This window comes from Dipteris shenzhenensis, chromosome 8, assembly GCF_047967505.1.
Source record: "Dipteris shenzhenensis isolate YYH24624 ecotype China chromosome 8, Dip_SZ_1.0, whole genome shotgun sequence".
NCBI classification, from domain to species: Eukaryota; Viridiplantae; Streptophyta; class Polypodiopsida; order Gleicheniales; family Dipteridaceae; genus Dipteris; species Dipteris shenzhenensis.
Window position 1 is genome coordinate 41,306,692 of NC_141603.1, and position 20,505 is coordinate 41,327,196.

General features: G+C 48.2%; 1 protein-coding gene across 1 annotated transcript in view; it reads right to left on the minus strand.

Annotated features, from left to right (window-relative positions):
* LOC147899512 (B-block binding subunit of TFIIIC) overlaps positions 1–20,505 on the minus strand; it is a 131,156-nt gene that overhangs the window by 98,706 nt on the left and 11,945 nt on the right. The window contains exons 3-7 of the mRNA XM_087377855.1: positions 14,354–14,726; positions 14,155–14,226; positions 13,922–13,984; positions 13,534–13,746; positions 12,777–13,406 (exon numbers count right to left, since the gene is read on the minus strand). Coding sequence (XP_087233981.1) covers positions 12,777–13,406; positions 13,534–13,746; positions 13,922–13,984; positions 14,155–14,226; positions 14,354–14,726 — 1,351 coding nt within the window. The remainder of the gene's footprint in view (positions 1–12,776; positions 13,407–13,533; positions 13,747–13,921; positions 13,985–14,154; positions 14,227–14,353; positions 14,727–20,505) is intronic.

Consider the following 20,505-nt stretch of genomic DNA (forward strand, 5'->3'; position numbering starts at 1 on the left):
TGAAGCTGAGCAAAAACGAATCAAAGAACTACGGCAGCAAGAAAGAGCCTGGGTATCCCCAAGGAGGAACCCATCTCTCTCTCTCTCTCTCTCTCTCTCTCTCTCCTCAGTCTAGCCGACGACGCAGACATGAGCCAGAGCCAGAGCCACGACAGCTGCGCCAGTGGACAGACTCACACATCCGGGTCCATGACATCTCGTCTCTGCTCTCTGCCCGCCCCACCGGGGTTACCGTTGCCCTCATCCACAGGGCCACCCGCCGCCCCCGACGACCGAGCTCGACTAGGCCGCGTGACGTCAGAGGCCAATCATCTATCGCAAGGTTTTTTCCGGCCTCCCATTTGACGGCCCCTCTATGATTGGTCTCTGACGATCACCACCTGCACATATATATTGTATCTCCCCCCTCTGCCCCATTTTTGGTGCCCCCCCCTTCTTTTTTGTATCATCTGGAGGTAGACACATATTTTTTGTATCAGGACTAGACACACCGTCCTTCATAACCTCTTTTTTGTAGAAACGGTTGGCTGGCCCGTTTTGAGACCGCCACCGTTATGCTCATTGTATCAGTTATCTTTAGTCTCATAGACCTTCACGGTCTCCCGAAGACTTTCGGAGGAGATTGCTCCATGGAGACTTGGCACCGCCAGCAGCCCATTTGACACTTGCCCAGATCTTCACACTCATGGCAGGAGGCATGGTCGATGGCCATGACTTCCATCATTTCTTTGGACCCTTAGGGAAGACGATGTTCCTCATATTTCATATTTTACATTTTGTATCTAGGCATTTTTGGTACTCTATTTCATTTCATTTTGTATCTAGGATTTTTGTAGCCATTTTTGGCATCTTAGCGGTATTACGATGAGGCCACCTAGTTGGCGCATCGTTGATGATGTATTTTCCTTTCGGATGATTTTGTGTCCCATAGGCCATGTATGGCCTTCCGTGGACCTTTAATAAAATTTCTTTCTTTCTTTCTTTCTCTCTCTCTCTCTCTCTCTCTCTCTCTCTCTCTCTCTCTCTCTCTCTCCACCATTTGCTTTCTCAATTGTGTCCCCCCCCCGCCCCACCTTACGTAGTCACTGCATGTTGATTTGCATCGCTCGATGAAGGGCAAACACCCTGCTCGTCATCTGGAAACGGCAATTGCCCCACACACCCAAAACGAAAGAAGGGCCACAGGACAAACTGAAGCATCGCTCAATGAAGAGCGAACACCCCGGCGCCCACTCATCATCTGGAAACGACAATTGCCCCGCACACCCAAAACGAAAGGAAGGCCACGGGACAACTGAAGCACTAGTAAGCAGTACCACGATTGGGCATTAACAACCACCCACAAAAGGCCAGGCTGGTATAGAAGATGAACGCAATCACTTCCATGCCGGAAGACTAAAGCACTATGAAATTTATAAACCTCCAACGCACTATCCTAATGCATTACCACGTTAATGTACCAAGAGGTTCTTATTACAAAGAAAAAGAAAAACTATTTTGGAACTCAACTTCACAATCAGAGAAATCGTCAATGTCACCCTCAATTTCAGTATAAATCTGCATCACATTTATTTGAGGCCATTAAACGGGCTGCAAACCCAGCTTTTACTGGTTGTTTGGTCGAAATTGCACTCCCCACATGCTCAATAACCTCTCCTGCCATGATTCTCTCCTCAGCACTCGAAACCCTTCAGCAATTCCTTTCCATCATGGCAACTCATTCTCTCATTTGCCATGCATGAAATTTTTTGCCATTGAAGCTTCAGCCATTCTAAGTGATAGCTAGCTCCTCGCTTGTGCTTGTATCCTCATTTGCATGGATGCCCATCAACCTTCAAGCCTTAAACTAAACTCTCATAGATCGACAAACCCTCACATGTAGGATTCATGTGGCTTTGATACCAATTGTCAAAAATCAGAGTTTATCAAACTGAAAAATTGCATGCATAAACAGTTCAAAAAATACAAATCAATACCTGTTACACCTTATTCAAAAGCATGCACCAATCTTGTTGCATTCAATTACAAGATGAAGATGCACTCCTACAACAGCTAGTACTCCCTATAGATATATTAATATATTAGAAAGAAAGAAAGAAAGTTTATTAAAGTCTTCGGAAGACCGATGGGTCTATGAGACTATGAAAATCCTGATACAACAAGCTGTGGTAGTGGAGCTACTAAGCGAGCATCCATACCAATGCGAAATGCAAAAATGCAGAATGGCAGTACTAAGTCCTAAGTACAACATAGTCATGTCCATGCTTGACTATATATCAATCTCAGCATCATCATCATCATCATCAGCGGCAGCAAGATATCAAGATGGATGAGGCAGTGGAGGCATGAAGTCGGCAATAGAGTGTTGTCGGCCACTCAGAGGTGCGGTCCTGGCACATCTCCTAGTCGTAGCTCTGTGTCTGACCAAGGCTACTGTGACCCCTGTCGGTCGGTCGAAACAAGGAGGGGATGTCCCCAAGTGTGATCTATGTGTCAACCCTCTGTCTGAACTGTCGGGTCACAGGCTCCGGATCACGGTCATGTCGAGGCCTTGTCTCGTGGGGGTCCATGTAATCTAGCTGAAAGAACTCCGTGATAGAGCTCTGAGAGGGATCAGCCGAGGAAGAAGCCTGCTCCTGTCTCCGTGCTCGGATATCCTTTCGTGGTGTCTAAGTGCCTCATGAATGAAACCTACCAAACACCGCTGGTCTGGGTAGGAGAGGAAACGGGCCAAAATCCCATAGCTATCCCTGAAGAGGCAGTGGAAACGCCCTCGAATCTCATAGTAAACAGGACACCTGAAGATGAAATGCTCCTCTGTCTCAACCTCCTGCATGTCACACAGTGTGCATATGCGCCTCTCCTTGGGTAGTCGCTCTGCTCTGCTGCTCTCGATGCGAAGTCTGTGTGAAGAGACCCGGAACTGCCGAAGAGAGACCCTTGGCAGATGGGGTAGGTGAATCTGCGTGTATCCTGGTGGGTCAATAGAACCCTCCGCTGTGATATGTAAGAAGTGATCTTTGTAGAAGCTAAACTTCACTGGGAGTTCACTCTGTCCCAACTAGGTCCGAAATATGTGTAGCTGTAGTAGATCCTCATGGATAACCTAGTTGACCTCATGTGATAGGAGAGAAGAAAACGGAGCATCCATGCTGTACTCGAGGGAGGTAGTCTATCCATGTGAAGCCCCAGTCACTCAAACCATCTCTCTGTACGTGCATACCAGCACCTCTGGTCCCCTCCTGCTACAAGTGTCATAGAAGAGGATAGAGCTATCCATGGTAGCCTGCTACGCCCCGAGGTGTAATCCCCATAATCCCTAACTCGATACAGATACGTGATGACCTGAAATGCAGCATCTAGCTGTAAAGAGGGTGACCCAAACTCAGCCTGAATGATCTGATGAGGAACAGATGGATTACAACGAATCATCCGTGATAACATGAGAGCCTATAGCTGCTCCACACGGGCCCACTCTGTATCCCACAAGTCTGGCCCCCAACAAGGGCTGCCGTACCTCCCCGCTGGGCGAACCAAGGAGTCAAAAAGCAACCCGTTGGTGCGTGGATCTTGAAAGTGCGAGTGAAAGCACTGCCTCTCTAGTAAGGCAAATGAAGCATACCCTCTGCTCAAGCGTGCCTGCATCGCGGGTCTCATAGTGAAGCTGGGTCCGAAAAAGATAACCCCAAGATAAGTGTAAGATGAAACTATCTCAACAGGTGACCCCATCAAATGTGAACAGCTCCTGACGCATGATGGCTCGAGATGTATTGAAGATCATGACCTTGGTTTTACCCAGGTTGACCTTCAAATCATGAGACGCACAAAAGGATTGTAGTGCGTCGAGGTGTCTCTGGAGCCCCTCTGTCCAAGAAGACAAGAGAGCCACGTCATCTGTGTAGAGCAATATCTGGATCAACGTGCCCACGAGAGAGCAACCTACACCCCCATGTGTCTGCATCAATGTCTCAAGCTCATCAATGTAGAGACCAAACAAGGTAGGCGACAAAGGACACCCTTGTTTGATCCCGATGGTGCTCATGATCTCGTCTGTCCATCCGGATCCTGCCCAAACTCTGCCTAAAACTCTCTCATAAAGTGCCATGACAGCCCAAATGATCTCCTAGTCATAACCCAAGTCCAGTAGGCGCTGTATGAGGCAGGCTCTCAGAACCGTGTCAAATGCCTAGCGGAAATCCACAAAGCAATAATAAATCCTCTGCTTTCATGCCCTCGCCTCCTCGATGATACATCTGAGCGTGAGAATGTGACATGACATGTCCAATCATAATGGTCTTGTAGTTCTCCGAGCTGATGGGATCCCCTCCCTTGTGGATGGGTGAGATAGTGTTAATGGTCCAAGTGTGTGAAAACCCCAAACAAACAGCTTCATTAAAAAGCTTTGCTAAGATCGGGGCTAGGAGGTTAATCCCATATGCAATGAACTCAGTGCATAACCCCTCGTGATCCTTCGCTCGGTCATTATGAAGTTTCATTAGAGCATCCTTTACCCCTCCTCTAGTGAAGAGGGTGCAGGATGTGGGGCGAGGCATGTGTGAGAGATTCGGGACTAGCTGATTTGGGATGTCATAAAGTGTGCGTGCATAATCAAACCAAAGCTGAGTGTCAGTGAGTGGCGGAGGAGACCGTCCTTCTAGAAATCTCCGCCAGAAGTCCTTAGAGTTGTTACTAAACAAAATGTTCAGTAGCTCCTCCTCGTTCCAACGAACGAAGTCTAGTTTCTTCCTCCGTACCAGTGTACAGTACTCGCATAGCGTATCTGATACGCTCGGCAGATTGTTTTTTGTTTCGAATCTGAGCTGACGACGTAAAGCCTTACACTCATCATCGTACCAACTATTACAGGCTACGGTCCCAGGGGTGGTGGGCGGGTGGAGCGGGTGGTGTGTGGGGAAAGCGTGAATGGCAGCCTCGTGTATTGAGCGGGTAACAAGGGCAACACAATCCTCTAAAAGGGGTATGAAGTCAATATAAGCGAGAAGTATGTACAGACAGCCAGAGTAAGAAGGTGAGTGATCCCGATCATAGCGTATATCGTGGTAGGTGGAGTAAGAACTGAGTGGGGTGGAAGATGATGTGCGAAGGGGAGTGGAGATGCTAAAGCGTGAATGGCAGCCTCGTGTACTGAGCAGGTAACAAGGGCAACACAATCCTCTAAAAGGGGTATGAAGTCAATATAAGCGAGAAGTATGTACAAACAGCCAGAGTAAGAAGGTGAGTGATCCCGATCATAGCGTATATCGTGGTAGGTGGAGTAAGAACTGAGTGGGGTGGAACATGATGTGCGAAGGGGAGTGGAGATGCTAAAGAAAAGGTATGTATGATCAGCCCCTGGGGGGAGAGGTGCTACAGTGAAGTCAGTGATGCGAGATGTGAAGGCAAGGGATCCCATGATGTAATCAACAACGCTGGAGCCCCCCCATGTGAAAAGCATGTGCAACCACCTGAAGCGGGCCATTTGTCAAGACCATTATAGATAATGAGATCATGTATTCTACCCAGGTCTAATAGGGCCTGCCCATAGGATGAAAGTGGACCTCGCCTGTCAACCGAAACCCGTAGCATACCTGCCTCCTCAAGGTCAATATCTAGCAGTAGAGTAGGATAATCTCTGAAGTCAAGAAGTGGTACCTGACGGGCCCTTGTCCTCGCGTTGAAGTCCCCCACTAGGAGGACTTCTCCGCGGCTAGAGAAGTCAACGATGGACTCATAAAGAGCAGCAAATGGGGATGTCTCATCATCACCTCGGATATCCCTGATAAAGTGAGAGGTCTCAGGGGGGAAGTAGCAAACTGCGACAAACAGATCTAGCTGTCCATGTGCCGAGAATCCGGATCCAAAGAAATCTGGAATATGTATCTCTCTGCTCTACTGAAATGGTCCCCAAGAGTGTGGATATGAAAAGGACTGCGACTCCATCTAAACCTCGAACTCCTCCTGTACCCCTCATCTCATCTCTGTAGGCAGACTCCCATGTATATCCGCTGACTATTGGAAGAGGGCGCTCTGGACTCTGATATGTCTCTGTATAAAAGACTATGTCGTGACATGTATAGGATTTCGAGAAGTTCCCTGGTTCTGACCATAAGGTACCATTGCAGTTCCAAATGGTGCAGGACAGGGTCTCGTATATCTGAGTCTCAATGACCCCGCTTCCCTATGTAGGGGAGGGACAGGTGCCCTACGGGGGCCTGTGAGAAGTCATCCCTCTCGTACCACTGCCCACTTCCCCTCCTTTCGGGCCTGATCCCGCTGTTGTAGCAAGGAGCGCCTCTCCTCAACCTGTAGAGGTGTGAGGTCCTCATCCATAGAGATCGTTGGCTGATCTCAAAGGACTGACCTGCGTCGTAGATCTGAAAGTCATGCCTGAGTGTCATGAAACCGTATGATCAAGGGTTGCTCTCGGTTGGGATCTCTCCCCACCCGCCATGCCCTCTCTATCATGTGCTCAGTCACGCCCAGGGTAGCAACCACGAACGTAGTCGCATCTTCCATCAGTGTACCCTCAGTGCGTGGGATCCCGCGTACTCTAATGTTGAGAGCCTTACTAGCTCTCTGCTGCTGCTCCATGAGGGTAGCCAAAACGGTTACCCTTGCGAGTTCCCGTTTGGCCACATCAACCCATCTAGATGTCTCGTCAATAGCAAATTGCATGCTCACAATATGTGCCTCGACCACCGGGGTACTCCCTGGGACAGTATGTATGGCTATGACCTCCTGTCAGAGCTGCATGATATCCTATCTGAGTCCCTGAATGAGACCAGCCTGCTCCCGAATGGCCCTAGCTTGCTCCTGTATGATGCGGCTCTGCTCCTAGTTGAAGCGTACTTGCTCCCGTGCGAAGCGAGCCAGCTCCATCTCACACTCACAAAAACTATGTATCTCCATGAGCAAGGTCTCACAGGCCTCTGGTGTATCAGCCCACCCATGTCCAAGCTGAAAATGTGATGACTGTGGCATGAAAGTGTGGGACTGAGTTCGGAAACTGGATGGTGACTTAGTGAATTGGGTGAGGAACGGAGATGACAGTGGAATGGATGAGGCAGTCCCAACGAGGTGTGGGAGCGTGGGCTGACTGAGAGGGAGAGGAGAGAGTGAAGCGTAATGTGGAACAGTGTATGACACCTCCAAAGTAGGGGTCATAAGCGGTGCGAGGGCTGTAATAGGAGAGGAGGGGAAGGGAACAACCAGCGCCATGGGCATGAGTATGTCACTGATCGTAGATGTAGAGGGAGCTGAGACTGGATATGGAGTTGAGCCTGAAGCGGGGGCTGAAGTCGAAGTAGAGATAAAGATAGAGGGAGCTGAGGCTGGAACTGAAATTGAAACTGAAACTATAGCGGGAGTTGAGATCGAGGTAGAGATAGAGGCAGAAGAGGCTGAGGCTGGTCCTGTTGCCTTTGCTTTGCTATCTACCCCGAGTCCACTTCAGTTGTAACGTGTGTTCACATCCTCCAGTTTCAGTTGTGTCGTATGCTTTTTTTTTTTTTTTGATTCTTGTCATCTTTCTTGGCTTTGTCCCCCATTTCTCTTGGACTCCCTTTTTTTTTTTTTTGGGTGCTGGTCTTAGTGTCCGACCAGGAGCAGGAGCACCGGCTCCCCCCCCATGATGGGAGGCACGCCCAGTGCGAGGTGGCCTGAGGTGGAGAGGCAGCCAAGAGGTGGAGAAGGAGAAGCTAAGGTGGCTGAGGTGGTTGGGGAGAAAAAAAAAAGGGAGGCTGAGGTGATGGAAGGCAAAGGACCTAGGCCTAGCCTAGGGGCCTAGGTGGAGGGAGGTTGCCAGCAGGAGGGTCAGTGTGCAGCAGCCCAGTGCAGCAGCAGCAAGGGGGGGGGCGCAACAGAAGCAGAAGCTGCAACAAGAGCGGAACGGGGGGGTAGCGCCAGCGGGCAGGGCAGAGCGGGGTGGGCAGAGAGGGGGGTGGCTAGGTAGGCTGAGCGGGATGCGTCAATTTTACGAGCAAAAACCTATGAGCAGGTTTATACAAGCATGTTTTTCAAGAGATTTTAAAAATAGTATTTCTTTAGGGAACATGGTTTTTACACTTTTATTTTCATTAGAACTAGATCCCTTTATCATAAAATTATACAGACTAGTCACTCATTCATTTTTACATAACATAAATCTTCTTATTCATAGACATCCCTTTGTACCCTTGTTATTACCTTAAAAAAGTATTGAAAAATAATTCATTTAAGAAACGTCCCTCATAATCACTCTCAATATAATAATATTGTACATAAATAATTACTTATTAAACACATTTATATCATATGGCAATATCTTTCAAGTGTTTTTATAGTATTAATAATAAGATATTTATGGGCATGTTTCTACAGAAGTTTAAATTACTGTAAATAAGTATTAACTTGGGCTTATATATCACTCTCATAAAATACATGTAATATTTAAAACTATATATGCAAGGTTTTCCAAAATATAACCCCATAAATGTGCTCAAATGGGGTTTTCCGATTAATTTGAGTGGCTGAATGACTATATTTGGACATTGGATGTGAAAGTTATGTCACTTTTAAAAGTGCTGTCCAAGCTTGTCCAAGGTAGTTTCGCCAGCGAAACTACCTTGAAAGACCTTGTTCAAAGGGGTTTCGCTAGCGAAACTACCTTGATGGCTTGCTTCAATGAGTTTTCTTTGGAGAAACCCTTTCATGAAGATAGGTTGAGAGAGGTTTTTCAATGTCACCCCCTATTAAGTAAAAAGTTGTAAGAAGAATCATAAGGGAATTTTCATAGAGAAGTCTACTCTACATGTGGGTTTCTTCAAAAGCCATCCCATTATGTTCTCACCATTCCCAAAGATTCACATAAAAATTCGTGTATAAAATAGGCATTACTATAATACTTTTCATATTTCTAAGTGAAACTATGTTTTCTTCTGATCCATTTTTGTCATATTTTTACATAGTTGGAAGCTTTTTTTTTTCCTTCGCTTGGACGCTCGGAAGATTTCGCTCGGAAAATGCTCGTCCCCGGCTGAGCGTAGGGAGGGGGTAGCTAGGTAGGTAGAGCGGAGCGGAGCGAGGAGAGGCTGAGTGGGAGGGTAGGCTGAGCGTAGGGAGAGGAGGCTGAGCGGAGCGGAGGTAGGTAGAGCGGGGAGCGGAGGTAGGCTGGACGTAGGGAGCGTAGGGGTAGGCTGACTGTAGGGAGCAGCGCCAACAAGAGAGAGGCGCCAACGGGAGGAGCAGAGCCAACGAGTGCCAACGGGCTGAGCGGAGCCAGGGGCTGAGCACCAACGAAGTTGAACTGTCAGTGAATAAAGTCACAATTGTTGGTGAATACACCAAAGCATCCTTGGTCTCCTCCAAAACTTCCGCAATAGTATCCAAGAGTCATTAAGTCGAATCGGTAGCAGACGATGCTGCCTTAGTAATTAGGGCATCTAAAACCCTTAACAGCTTCCTTAGATCTTGGAATCACATAATGAACTAATGCCACATAGCACTTACCATGGTAGTGTCATGCCAACCCATGTCACATATAACCAATCCAGAGGGACCTTTAAAGTGCTAACCACATGGCCCTTTGATTCAAGTATCTCTTCAGTAGGATAATGGCCACATGATTGAACACCATTTGTCTTCAGATCCATGGAACGGGACACCATTAACCAACAATACTGTAACAGCAAGCAACTCCCTCATCCATTACAATCATTACCTTTAGCACGAGATGATGAGCACAAGCACAAACAAAGGCACTAACGACCTTGCTTCAAAATTCTACAAATCAAGACTGCTCCAAGCAAGCCAACAACCAACATGCAGCTTTCAGCCTTCAAATGTCAACAAATGTCCATCCAATCATGACAGCGTCGAAAGGAAGAGCAAACCCTAGCTTTACCTTCAAAAATCTTCACATTGTGAGAAGTGGAGATGGTGGAGAGCACATACTAGAGCTTTGTTGAAGAGAAGTTGCAAGAATGAAGTACAAATGGGTTGCCAACATGACAAAACCCTAGGGTGAGTTGAAATTCAGTCAACCACCAACTGTGGATAGGGGAAAAAACCTTAGAAGGAGTGCCTCTAACCGTCCTAGCTTACTTGATACATTGGCCATGACCTAAATATTACAATATTTCCAATACTCCCTGTAGTGACAATATCCTGGTGTACAAGGAATATGTCAATCACCAAATGGCAGTAGGCCCAAAGCTTTGCGGAAAACTTTAAACTTTTCTCTGATAGGGCCTTGGTGAAAAGGTCTGCAGCATTCTGATGTGCAGGATGGGAGATCAAACTGATCTCTCCTATGTGCAGTCTTTCTCTGACATAATGATAATGGATCTCAATGTGCAACTGTAGTTGTTAAGGCTCCCTGTACTCAGCTCGACAAGTAGTGGATTGTTTCTTGGTCAACAAAGAAATGCATGAAGTACCAATAAAGAAACAATTTTCCTCTAGTGGAATATTTGGTTTCATAATCCACAACCCAATCTAAATCACATGCAAGTCAGATTCAACTCCCCCGCCCCCGCCCCCCCCAGCATAGAACAGACCAAGAGACCAAGTACTCAGTCATGGTGATCTGAGTTTTCTGCCAAAATCCTTATGCCTAAGGATTTTAGACACGGGAAGCCTTGCACTCACTATTGTAGCCAGTAAAAATGCATTTAATTGCCTTATCATCCAGTTTGCTTCTCAACTGACTAGACATATGAGAGGTGCATCTGGCCATCTCCATTAGAGACCTATTCTTCCTCTCAGCAAAAATGATTTTGATGAGGTGTACATGGGGCTGTAATCCCTGTTTCCTTGTAGAATTTTTTTAAATTATCAGACATATATTGCCTCCCTATGTCTGTACTCTGTACAAAGACTCGTTCTCACCCATAGCAATAAACTGTTTGAAGCACTAAAAGGCATCTGATTTTTGTTTTATGAGATAGACTCGTGAAATCTGGAAAATCATCTATGAAGGTAACAAAATACCCTGTCCCAAGGATAGTGTCCTCATAGGACCACACACATCACTGTGTATGCACTGTGATTTCCTCTTAGCTGTAGGAGATCCATCTCTAGGGAAGGCATTTCTATGCGTCTTTCCAAATTCCCAATATGCACCTTTCACAGACAAGGAGTCGTCTCCAAAGATGGTGTATCATGTACCATCCCATGTCTCTGCAATAACTGCAAATTGCCATAGTTCACATGGCCATATCTTGCATGCCATAATTCTGCACTTGTCTTAGACTTACTACTGTCATGTTTGTTCAACTAGTACAAACTCTAATTCAAAGTGCCAAAAGAACGTTGTTCCATAAGCCAATACTTGGCTGGGCAACGCAGCCTGAATATACCAGTTTTGAACCGAAAAAAACGGACCATTTGAATAGTACCAATGCAAAATCAAATCTACCCCAAAATGCACAGGTTCCATAGCTAGCAAAGCCTCAACAAGAGTGCAGCCTGGACAACAGATTGTAGCTGTCCTGAATAGCTCCAAAGGTCTGCATGAACTCTGGAACTTACAAAAACTGTAAAAATTATCTTCAACAGCAGATAGCTTTCTGGAAATGCCTACAAGTGATGTGTCTGACAGACATAGATGTATGCACGACAGGCGTGACTGTACGGATAGTCCCGTACAACTGCACACACTCCAAGAAACCTCCAAAAATGCTACAAAATGCTGCTCTCTTGTGCTCTTTCAGCTCGATGGCATCTAGTTGAGTCATGCTCTATGGATGATGTTCCTTACTCTCCTTATAGACCTACACATGCCTCTGTGGAAACTTTTTGAGAGATTGTTAGCAAGCATTTCGGTATGGCATATTTGGAGATCCAGATGTATAGAGGCTCTTAATGGCTCCTAGCTCCGCCCTTCATACACATTGGCTAGTATTTGGATAGATACGTTAATGGCCATCTAAGTGAGCATGCAGGCTAAAACTAAAGTCAAGAAACACTGCTCCACATGATCCAAAACCCTGACAGGCTCAAAAACAACATCCACAAGGATATCCTCATCCCTCAACCTGGATAACCTGCCCCCAAAGTGAACATCCAAAACCAAGGCATCCCCATCTGAATCTCCTCAAAGCCCCACGACCTAACGTGGGATATGTGATCTTGCAAAAGCCCCAAGCCATGTAGAGAGATGGTGAGATGGTGAGGCCGATCATCTTTGAAAACCCAATCCAAGGATAGGGATCATTAATCTACTCAATTCTTCTTTCACTCCCTCTGAGGTGACTTACCAACTAAGGCTTACGATCATCCGGAAGGTTTTTGAAATCCTTCATGGAGGAATCCGATCCTCTCCCTCATCTGGACCATTGCAAGTAACGAAAGCACCAAGACGTCCATGATCATCACCATTGCTAGGGATATAACCAGCAGCATACCTTGGACATTTATTGAAGGTTGATAGACTCATACATGACCATGACCCTCTCACCTCTAATGAGTAGCCAGTCCAACCACACAAATCTTTCCAAGAAGTACCTGCCTAATGAACTTAGGCACTTAAAATCAAATCAAGCTCAGAACTAGATAATGCATGTTCTAATTCCACTTGAAATTCAAAATCTAGACAACACGTGTTTAAACTTTATGTATATCCACTTTCTTTAACAAAACATGCAGAAATTTGAAACCTATATGGATGCTACCAATGCCTTAAACCATAAAAATGTGAAGAGCTACCCACCTTTGTGTGATGGAGACTATGGTAGAAAGCCAGGAATTCAAGAAGACGTTCCTCACTTAAAACCAGGACAACTAACACCTATACTCACCTTGAGTCTCTCCATGATCCATACTTCCCGCTGAGAATGTGCTGAAGAGTATGCCACTACACGTTGGGCAGATCTGGAAGATGCAATAGACAGAGATTCACAGGAAACAGATAGCTGGTCTGTGACTGGTACAGTATCAAGCTTTAGATCCTGCCCATCCTTCATGGCCTCCTGCATTTGACTGTCTTTGCAAGGCACTAATTCCAAGCCAAGCACTGGCAATTCATCTTCAGCAAGAAGTTTGGCTTCTGCCACAGTTGTGCTAAGTGCATTATCACTGTGCTGAACATATTCTGATATCTGCTGCAGATATTTGGGGGCACAAGAACCTCTTTTTCTCACAGGAGATAGTTTTCCAGGTGGAACTGAAGACCTTGGCTTGGATTTAATTGAGAAAGTATCACTTCCGTCGCCATCAATTCCATCTGAACCAGTATTCATCATTTGTTCCTCTTGACATACAGGAGAAGAGTCATGTTTGTCAAGAAGAGGCACATTTTCAGGGGCCCAAACTCGATACTGTGTGGCTCGTTTGTAATTCTCTGCTTCCAAGTGTAAACCGTGCTTTGAGATCATGTCAGTTAAACGGAAATAGTTCCTTCTATTATTGAGACCAAGGCCCGTAAAAATCTGAAAGTTCAAGGAGAATCATCAGGCACTTGGATTCCACAAGCAATCCCTTGTAATGCGCAAGATTGAGCTTGGCTTTGCAGCCTGAAATTTAAATACTGCAGAATTCCTACACTTGTATCCGTACCTCAGTGACAGCCACCCCATTTGAGCCTCCCTGTTGGATATAGTCATAGATTTGACGATTAATAGAAAGCTCAGCCACTTGCTCTGTAATCTGACCCCTTCTTACACCTTTCAAATATTGCTCACTCCCAGTTTCATCAGCACCCAAGCCATTAGCTTTGCAGCTAAAGGCTTTGCGGTCAAAAGCATGAAGAAGACGAAGGCAAGATACAACCTGCATGATGTCCAAAAATCACATATGAAGACAAAGCAAATTGACAGAGCATATATGATCTTCAAAGCACTGGCTCATATAAGGGCTCCAAGAAAGAAGTTAAGCAGGTTACTCACTGCATGCGAAAATTACTAAAGCTTGCAACATTGTTAACACCCGACAAATCCAACATCACCTTTTGCTCAACTTTGGCATCAAAGGCCTCAACTAAACCAGCTGCTGTCAGTCTGCTGAGTAGCTGCAAAGAAAAACAACATAGGTGCTTCAAGTATCAAGAAGCCGCTGGTGTCATTGTCTTACAAGTACAGTTTAGGCATGGCTATGCCAGCTGAGCTTCAAAGGAAAACAAAACTACATGTTAGATATAAAACAATTCTTACTTATAGACAGATTAATTTGTTTACCTACCCTGCGCCATTCACGATGCCCACGTACAAAGCGGTAGCCCAAGTTTACTTTTAGGTCTGAGATGACTAGAACCTTCAAAATAACACAAAAATAGTCTCAACATAGCTTCTCCAAAATGGAATTCAAACTTCCCAATGGATAGTGCAATAGTCTCAACATAGCTTCTCCAAAATGGAATTCAAACTTCCAATATTGATACCTTGCCATTCGCCTCTTCAAGTCTCTTGCAGATGGCTTCTAATGCTGGAAGGTCATCATTCACACGAACATCATTTATGCCACAACCTGGACTCATTTCCTCAGTGTTTGATAAAGCAGTACTTTTGTTTTCATGTTCCAAACTAGCAGTGTCAGATTTTTGAATCTCAAACCTTTGTTGAGTTCCAAGCTTCACATCTTTAGCAAAGCGCTTCAAGTGAATGAGATTTGTAGCTACAGGACGTTCACCCCTAAAAATGGAGGACTGCCTCACCACCAAACCCCGTGACTCCAAATTTCTTACAATGTAAAATAATTTCTTTCCACTCATGCCAAATTCTTTGGCTAGCTGAAACTGTGTCACTCCATCGGCTCTGCACAAGCCTCAACGTCAACACCTTAAAAGAAATGAAGGTCGGTCACCAGATACATTGATAAGAACTTCCAAATGCCCTAATTAGAAGTTCCCCTACACACCAATTCATATCCAATGCTTTTCCTATCATACTTAGCTAATTAGCAGAGATGCAAAAAGATATTTTATATAACTGTACCGAGTTAAACATTTTTCCTGTTTCTGTGTATGTACGTTAACGATATCCTTACTTACAGAACTCAACCAAATGGATATCCATGTGTACCTCCACACACATCTAAGGCCATCTGTGTATTTCACATTGCCTAGGGTAAGATTGTAAAGGTCAGATCCTTTGGGAGAACACCATCACAGAACAGGGACTGGTTTGACAGTCTGAAACCATCTTTGGAAAAAAGAACTCAGTAAGAATAGAAAAAAGACAAGAGGTATTAGGTGCAAAAGTAAAACTACAGCCCACAGATTTCAGGTGCTAGGAAGGAGAAGGATTGTTCATGACAAAAGCCAATGGATCAACCCCCAAAGCCTACCCTAGCAGTCGCTCCCACAAGCAGGGTGGGGGTATAGGCACCAGTTCACAAGAAGAGTAGATATCTGGCCAAGATGCCTGAGGGTCACGAGAACAACAATAAGCACAGAGCAGAGGGCTGTAGATCCCCCCATGGGAGCAAGGCCAGAAGCAGGGTACAATTTTGACTTCGGCACACTCCACTTCACACTCAAAGCAAGTCCTTGAGAAGAGAACCACTTGCACAAGAGCTGACACCAACTATTGTCAATCCTCCATGTGATGGAAGAGGATTTTGGGGGAGGATGAGGAAGGGGTCCTGCTCAAGGGGGGGACCCAGGGGTCTCAGGGTGGACCTGAACTGGTAATCGGCTGGTAGAGGTCTCCAAGACCTTTGGTGAAGCAGTGATGAAGCCCTTGCAATGGCTCCACTGGCCCCCACCTCCTCCTCCAGAAACACCCCCCTCCTCTACTCCCCACAATCGCTTCTCTATCCATCCTTCTCCTTCAGTTCAGCAATTCCCCGAAGGAGATTAGTCTTCAACAGCCTCATGGCATTCTTCAGATGCACTGCCCCTCTTCATCCAAGGAAAGAGCTTCTTGCTGAGTTTTTGACTCAGCCCATGGAATTTCACAGAAGTTCTACTAGATCACCCATCCACTTGAAGTAGCAAGTATCTATCCCCGACCAACTATGGGAGCCTTGGGTAATGCCAACTGCTGCTTTGGGTTTCCTGTTTGCACTTGATTTCATCCTAACAGACCAAGGGTTGCAAATAATGAGGCACTAGCTGGGCCCGACAGATCTTGCACTCTAGATTTATGGAGATGCTGCTAAGTATAAACTTCTATTCTCATCAGACATGCCAAAAATTGGGAGCCTTTTGATCGCATTTGCAGGTGGGTGCCCCTGACAAGAACCACTTACTGGCCTTTGCTGTTGAAAAACAGATCTAAACTTGTCTCTAGTTCAAACAACATGCAGGTAGACTAATGACCTTGCAATCACAGACTAATGAACACAAGTCATCTGATGCAGCGACTTCTCCTTTACTTGACAAGGTAGGCTTGAACTGATGAGGGCTCCTGCGTGAGCTGCTGCCCCTGGCTGATCCTGCTGCCCCCCCCGCCATCTCTTCCCTCCCGCAGCCTCCTCCGCCTCCCCCCCGCCATCTCTTCTGCCCTCCGCCTCCCTCCCACCATCTCCTCACCCTCCTCCCCTCCGCCTGCTCTTCCGCCCCCCCCCGCCATCTCTTCCACTCCCCCCACCTTCTCTTCGGCCTCCCCCCACCATCTTCTCCTCTGCCTCCCATCGGCCCCCCCGGCTCCTCCTTCCACTGCCCCTGCTTGGTCTCGAATCTGAGTTGATGGCAAGAAACCTTGCACTCATCATCGTACCAGCTATTATAGGGCACAGAGCCAATGGGTGGAGGCCGTGTGGAGTGGGTGGTGTAAGAAAAGGCGTGAAGGGCAGCCTCGTTAAGTAAGCAAGTGATCAGAGCGGCACAGTCCTCTAGTAGGGTATGTGATGTATGTAAGCAGTCTGTATAGACAGGCACAATACGGAGACGAGAGACTACAGTCGAAGTATATGTCGTGAAGTGATCAGTGGTGTAAGTGGTATCGCGAGACGAGGGGTGAAAATGCTAAAGAAGAGGTAAAGTATGGTCTACCTCGGGGAAGGGGGGGGGGGGGCAACAAAAAAGTCAATGATACTAGATGTGAAGACAGGGAATCCCATGATGTAGTCAACTACGCTAGAGCCTCCCCCGTGTGGGAAATAGGCGAAACCACCTGGAGAAGGCCATCGGTTGAGACCATTGTATATAATGCAATCATGCATCCTAACCATATCCAACAGAGCATGTCCATAGGAGGGCCCGCCTGTCACCGGAGACTTGCATAATATTGTGTAATCTAGATCAATGTTTGGCAGCAAAATAGCAGTCTCGGAAGTCAAAGAGCATGACCTGGCGTGTACATGTCCTCATGTTGAAGTCCCCAATGAGAAGGACTTCTCCACTGCTGGAGAAATCTACAATGTTTTGCATACGTTGACGTGTTGGCCTCCTCACGAACATCTTAGGCAAAGTGAGATGTCTCAAGTGGAAAGTAGCATACTGCAACACTACAACAAATAGGTCCTAGCTGGTCATACGTCGGATCCGGATCCAGAGAAATCTGGAGTGTATGCCCCCCTTCTCCATGGAGATCACCCCAAAAAGAGATGATCTATAAAGTATTGCTACTCCTCCTGACCCTCGTACTCCACCTGTATCTCTCGTCTCATCTCTATAAGTTATCTCCCACATGTATCTGCTAACTACTCATAGTGTCTCTATGTAGAAGACTATCCCGTCCTGTGTAAAAGTTCGAGAAGTTCCCTAGCTCTTACCATAAGGTACCATTATAGTTCCAAATGGTACAAGATAGGGTCTCACTGTCCTGAGTCTCATGGACCCCTTCCCCTAGGTGGGAAGAGGTTCGATTGTCTGATGGAGGCCTATGAGGAGTCGTCCATACCGTACAACCGCCCACTTCCCCTCCTTGCTACCAGGTAGGAGGGGAGCAATAGGGGGGGGGGGGGGGGGGGCACTGCTGCAAGGCGGAAGCAAAGCAATGGGGCGAGAGGGAGCTGTGGGCAGGGCAGGAGAGAGAGAGAGAGAGAGAGAGAGAGAGAGAGAGAGAGAGTTTATTAAAGTCTTCGAAAGACCGATGGGTCTATGAGACTTTGAAAAACCTGATACAAACGAGCTGTGCTAGTGGAGCTACTAAACGAGCATCCACACCAATGCAAAATGCAAAAAATGCAAAATGGCAGCACTAAGTCCTAAGTACAACATAGTCATGTAGATGATCGACTATATATCAATCTCATCATCATCATCATCATCATCATCATCAAGAAATCAGGATGGATGAGGCAATGGAGGCATGAAGTCGGCAATGGAGTGTTGTCGACCACTCAAAGAGAGAGAGAGAGAGTTAAACTAGGTTAAATTTCCATCACAACCAAACCTAACCCTGAAAATTTTTTAATTGTAAAAGCAGCAGAAAGAAACAACTAAGGTGCTAACACAAGGAAACAAAGATAAACCAACGTACATATAAGACAATAAATTAAACAGCTATGGATATGACCTAAATTGTAATGTCTCTGTTCCTGCGAGCTTCCCTCCCCTCCCACCGCTAGCTCTACCTCCCCTCCCTAGCTCCCCCCCTCGCCGCGACCACCCCCTCCCCCTGCGTCTCCGCCCTCGCCCCCCGCCCGCCCTCCCCCTCACCCGCCGCCTCTCCATCGCCGCCCCTCGCCTCTCCATCTCGCCTCTCCACCTCGCCTCTCCACCGCCGCCCCTCGCCTCCACTCCCCCCCCCCTTCCCTCGTCTCACCCCACCCCCCCTCGCTTCACCTCACCCCCCCCCTCTCGCCGCTCCGCCTCTCCCGCCCGACCCCCCTCGCTTCACCCGCCCCCCCCGCCTCCATTCCGCTCCCCCCGCCCCCCGCTTCACCCCTCCGCCCCCGCCACACCAACCCCGCCCCCCCGCCCTTCCGCGCCCCCCGCCTTCCCCGCACCCCGCACCCTTCACCCCGCCCCCCGCCCCGACCCCCCCGCCCCCTCACTTCGCCTCGCCCGCCCTTCCGCTTCATTCCTCCACCCCGCCTCCACTCTCCGCCTCCGCAACCGTCCTCTCCACACCCAGGCTCCACCCTCCCGCTTCGCCCCCCTTTTTGGGTGGCAACCTGTTCCTCATCGGAAGCTTGCAGTTAGTCTTGGCGGTATGGCGGCCCCCTGCCCGGATCCGGAGGCCCAGTCGGACCCTCCCTCTCCAGATGCCTACCGAGTTATCCTGACAGAGCAACAATCATCTCGTGTTCAGGAGGTTGCCATTGACTTTGCCCGTACCTCTGTTTACGGTAGAGTCATTGGACACTCTCCCTCCAGATCAGCCATCAGGGACTGGCTCCAGTCCACTCTCCTGCTAGAGGATGGCCATATTGAGGAGGTGGCCCTTATGGGAAGGGGCATCTTCTGGCTCAAACTCTCCAATGAGAAAGCTGCGAGCAACCTGATTGCCGGTTCCCCCACATCGGTGGATGGAAAGATTATCATGATAGTCCCGTGGTACCGTGGATTCAGCGCAGCAGATTTTGATGTTCGGTTCCGTATACCTCGCCACCCAGTGACACTAGTTTTTCCAGGTCTTGCTGCTGAGCTGCGGCCGATTGTCAGGGACTTGGGCTCCCACTTTGGCTGGGTTATGCACGACACTTTCGCCGACGCGGTGACCACGGCAGGAGCCCCCCGAGTCCGTGTGGCTGTGGCAGATCCTGCGACTCTCCCTGCAGTGATCGAGATTGTGACAGATGCCGGCAGCATCACCCAGAGCATGATAGTCACCGGACAGCCAGGTCAGTGCCTGAGGTGCCACGGCTTTGGGCACTTGGCGGCTGCTTGTCCACGTTTCGCCAGCTCATCTCGACCCCCCCCGCCCCCGCCCCCGCCCCCGCCCCCTCCGCCCCCGCCCCCCCCGGACAGCCACGTCAGGAGGAGCCGAGGCAGTCGGAGCCCGGTCCAGAGTTAGTGGGTGGTTGGACCGAGGTTAGAAGGAAAAGAGGAAAGAACAAGAAGATTTCGGATAAAGGCAAGGAGGCAGAGGTTACCCTTCCTGCAGCAGCACCCCAGAGACCTGACAGGCAGCCGCCCCAGGGACCTGGGAGAGCTTCTTCTTCGACGGCAGCCTGCCCTTCACAGCCTCAGATCCCCCTCTCTCCCGCTCCCCCGCCCCTTTCCACTCAGTCCCAGCCCCTTCCCCAGTTTCCCCCCCTTCGCCCGACCCGCAGCTTCAGCCCCCGCCTCTTCTTCCTCAGTCTCCTCCTCCTCCCTCTCAGCACCAGTTCCAAATGCATCCCCATCCCCCCCCTCCCCCCGTCCCCCTCGACTCTCCTGCAGAGTTAGCTGCACCGTCGGCTTCCCAGCCGAGGGCAGCCCCCGCTCCGTCTCCTCCACCTTCTCCGCCAGTCGCCTCCGTGGAGTCCGAGTCGCCTACCCCTCAGCCTCCTCCCCCTCCCCCCCCGCTGGCAGGACACCCGGAGTCTACACCACCACTGGAGCAGGCTTCCCTGGCCGCTAGCCCCTCAGTGGCAAACTCTGATGGGTCTTAGCTTCAGGAGAGAGAGCTTCCTCGAGACTTTTACAGATCTCGCCCCTGGGACTACTTGGATGTGGCCGACCTTGGGACCTTCCCGGCTTGTCTCGACATCAGTATC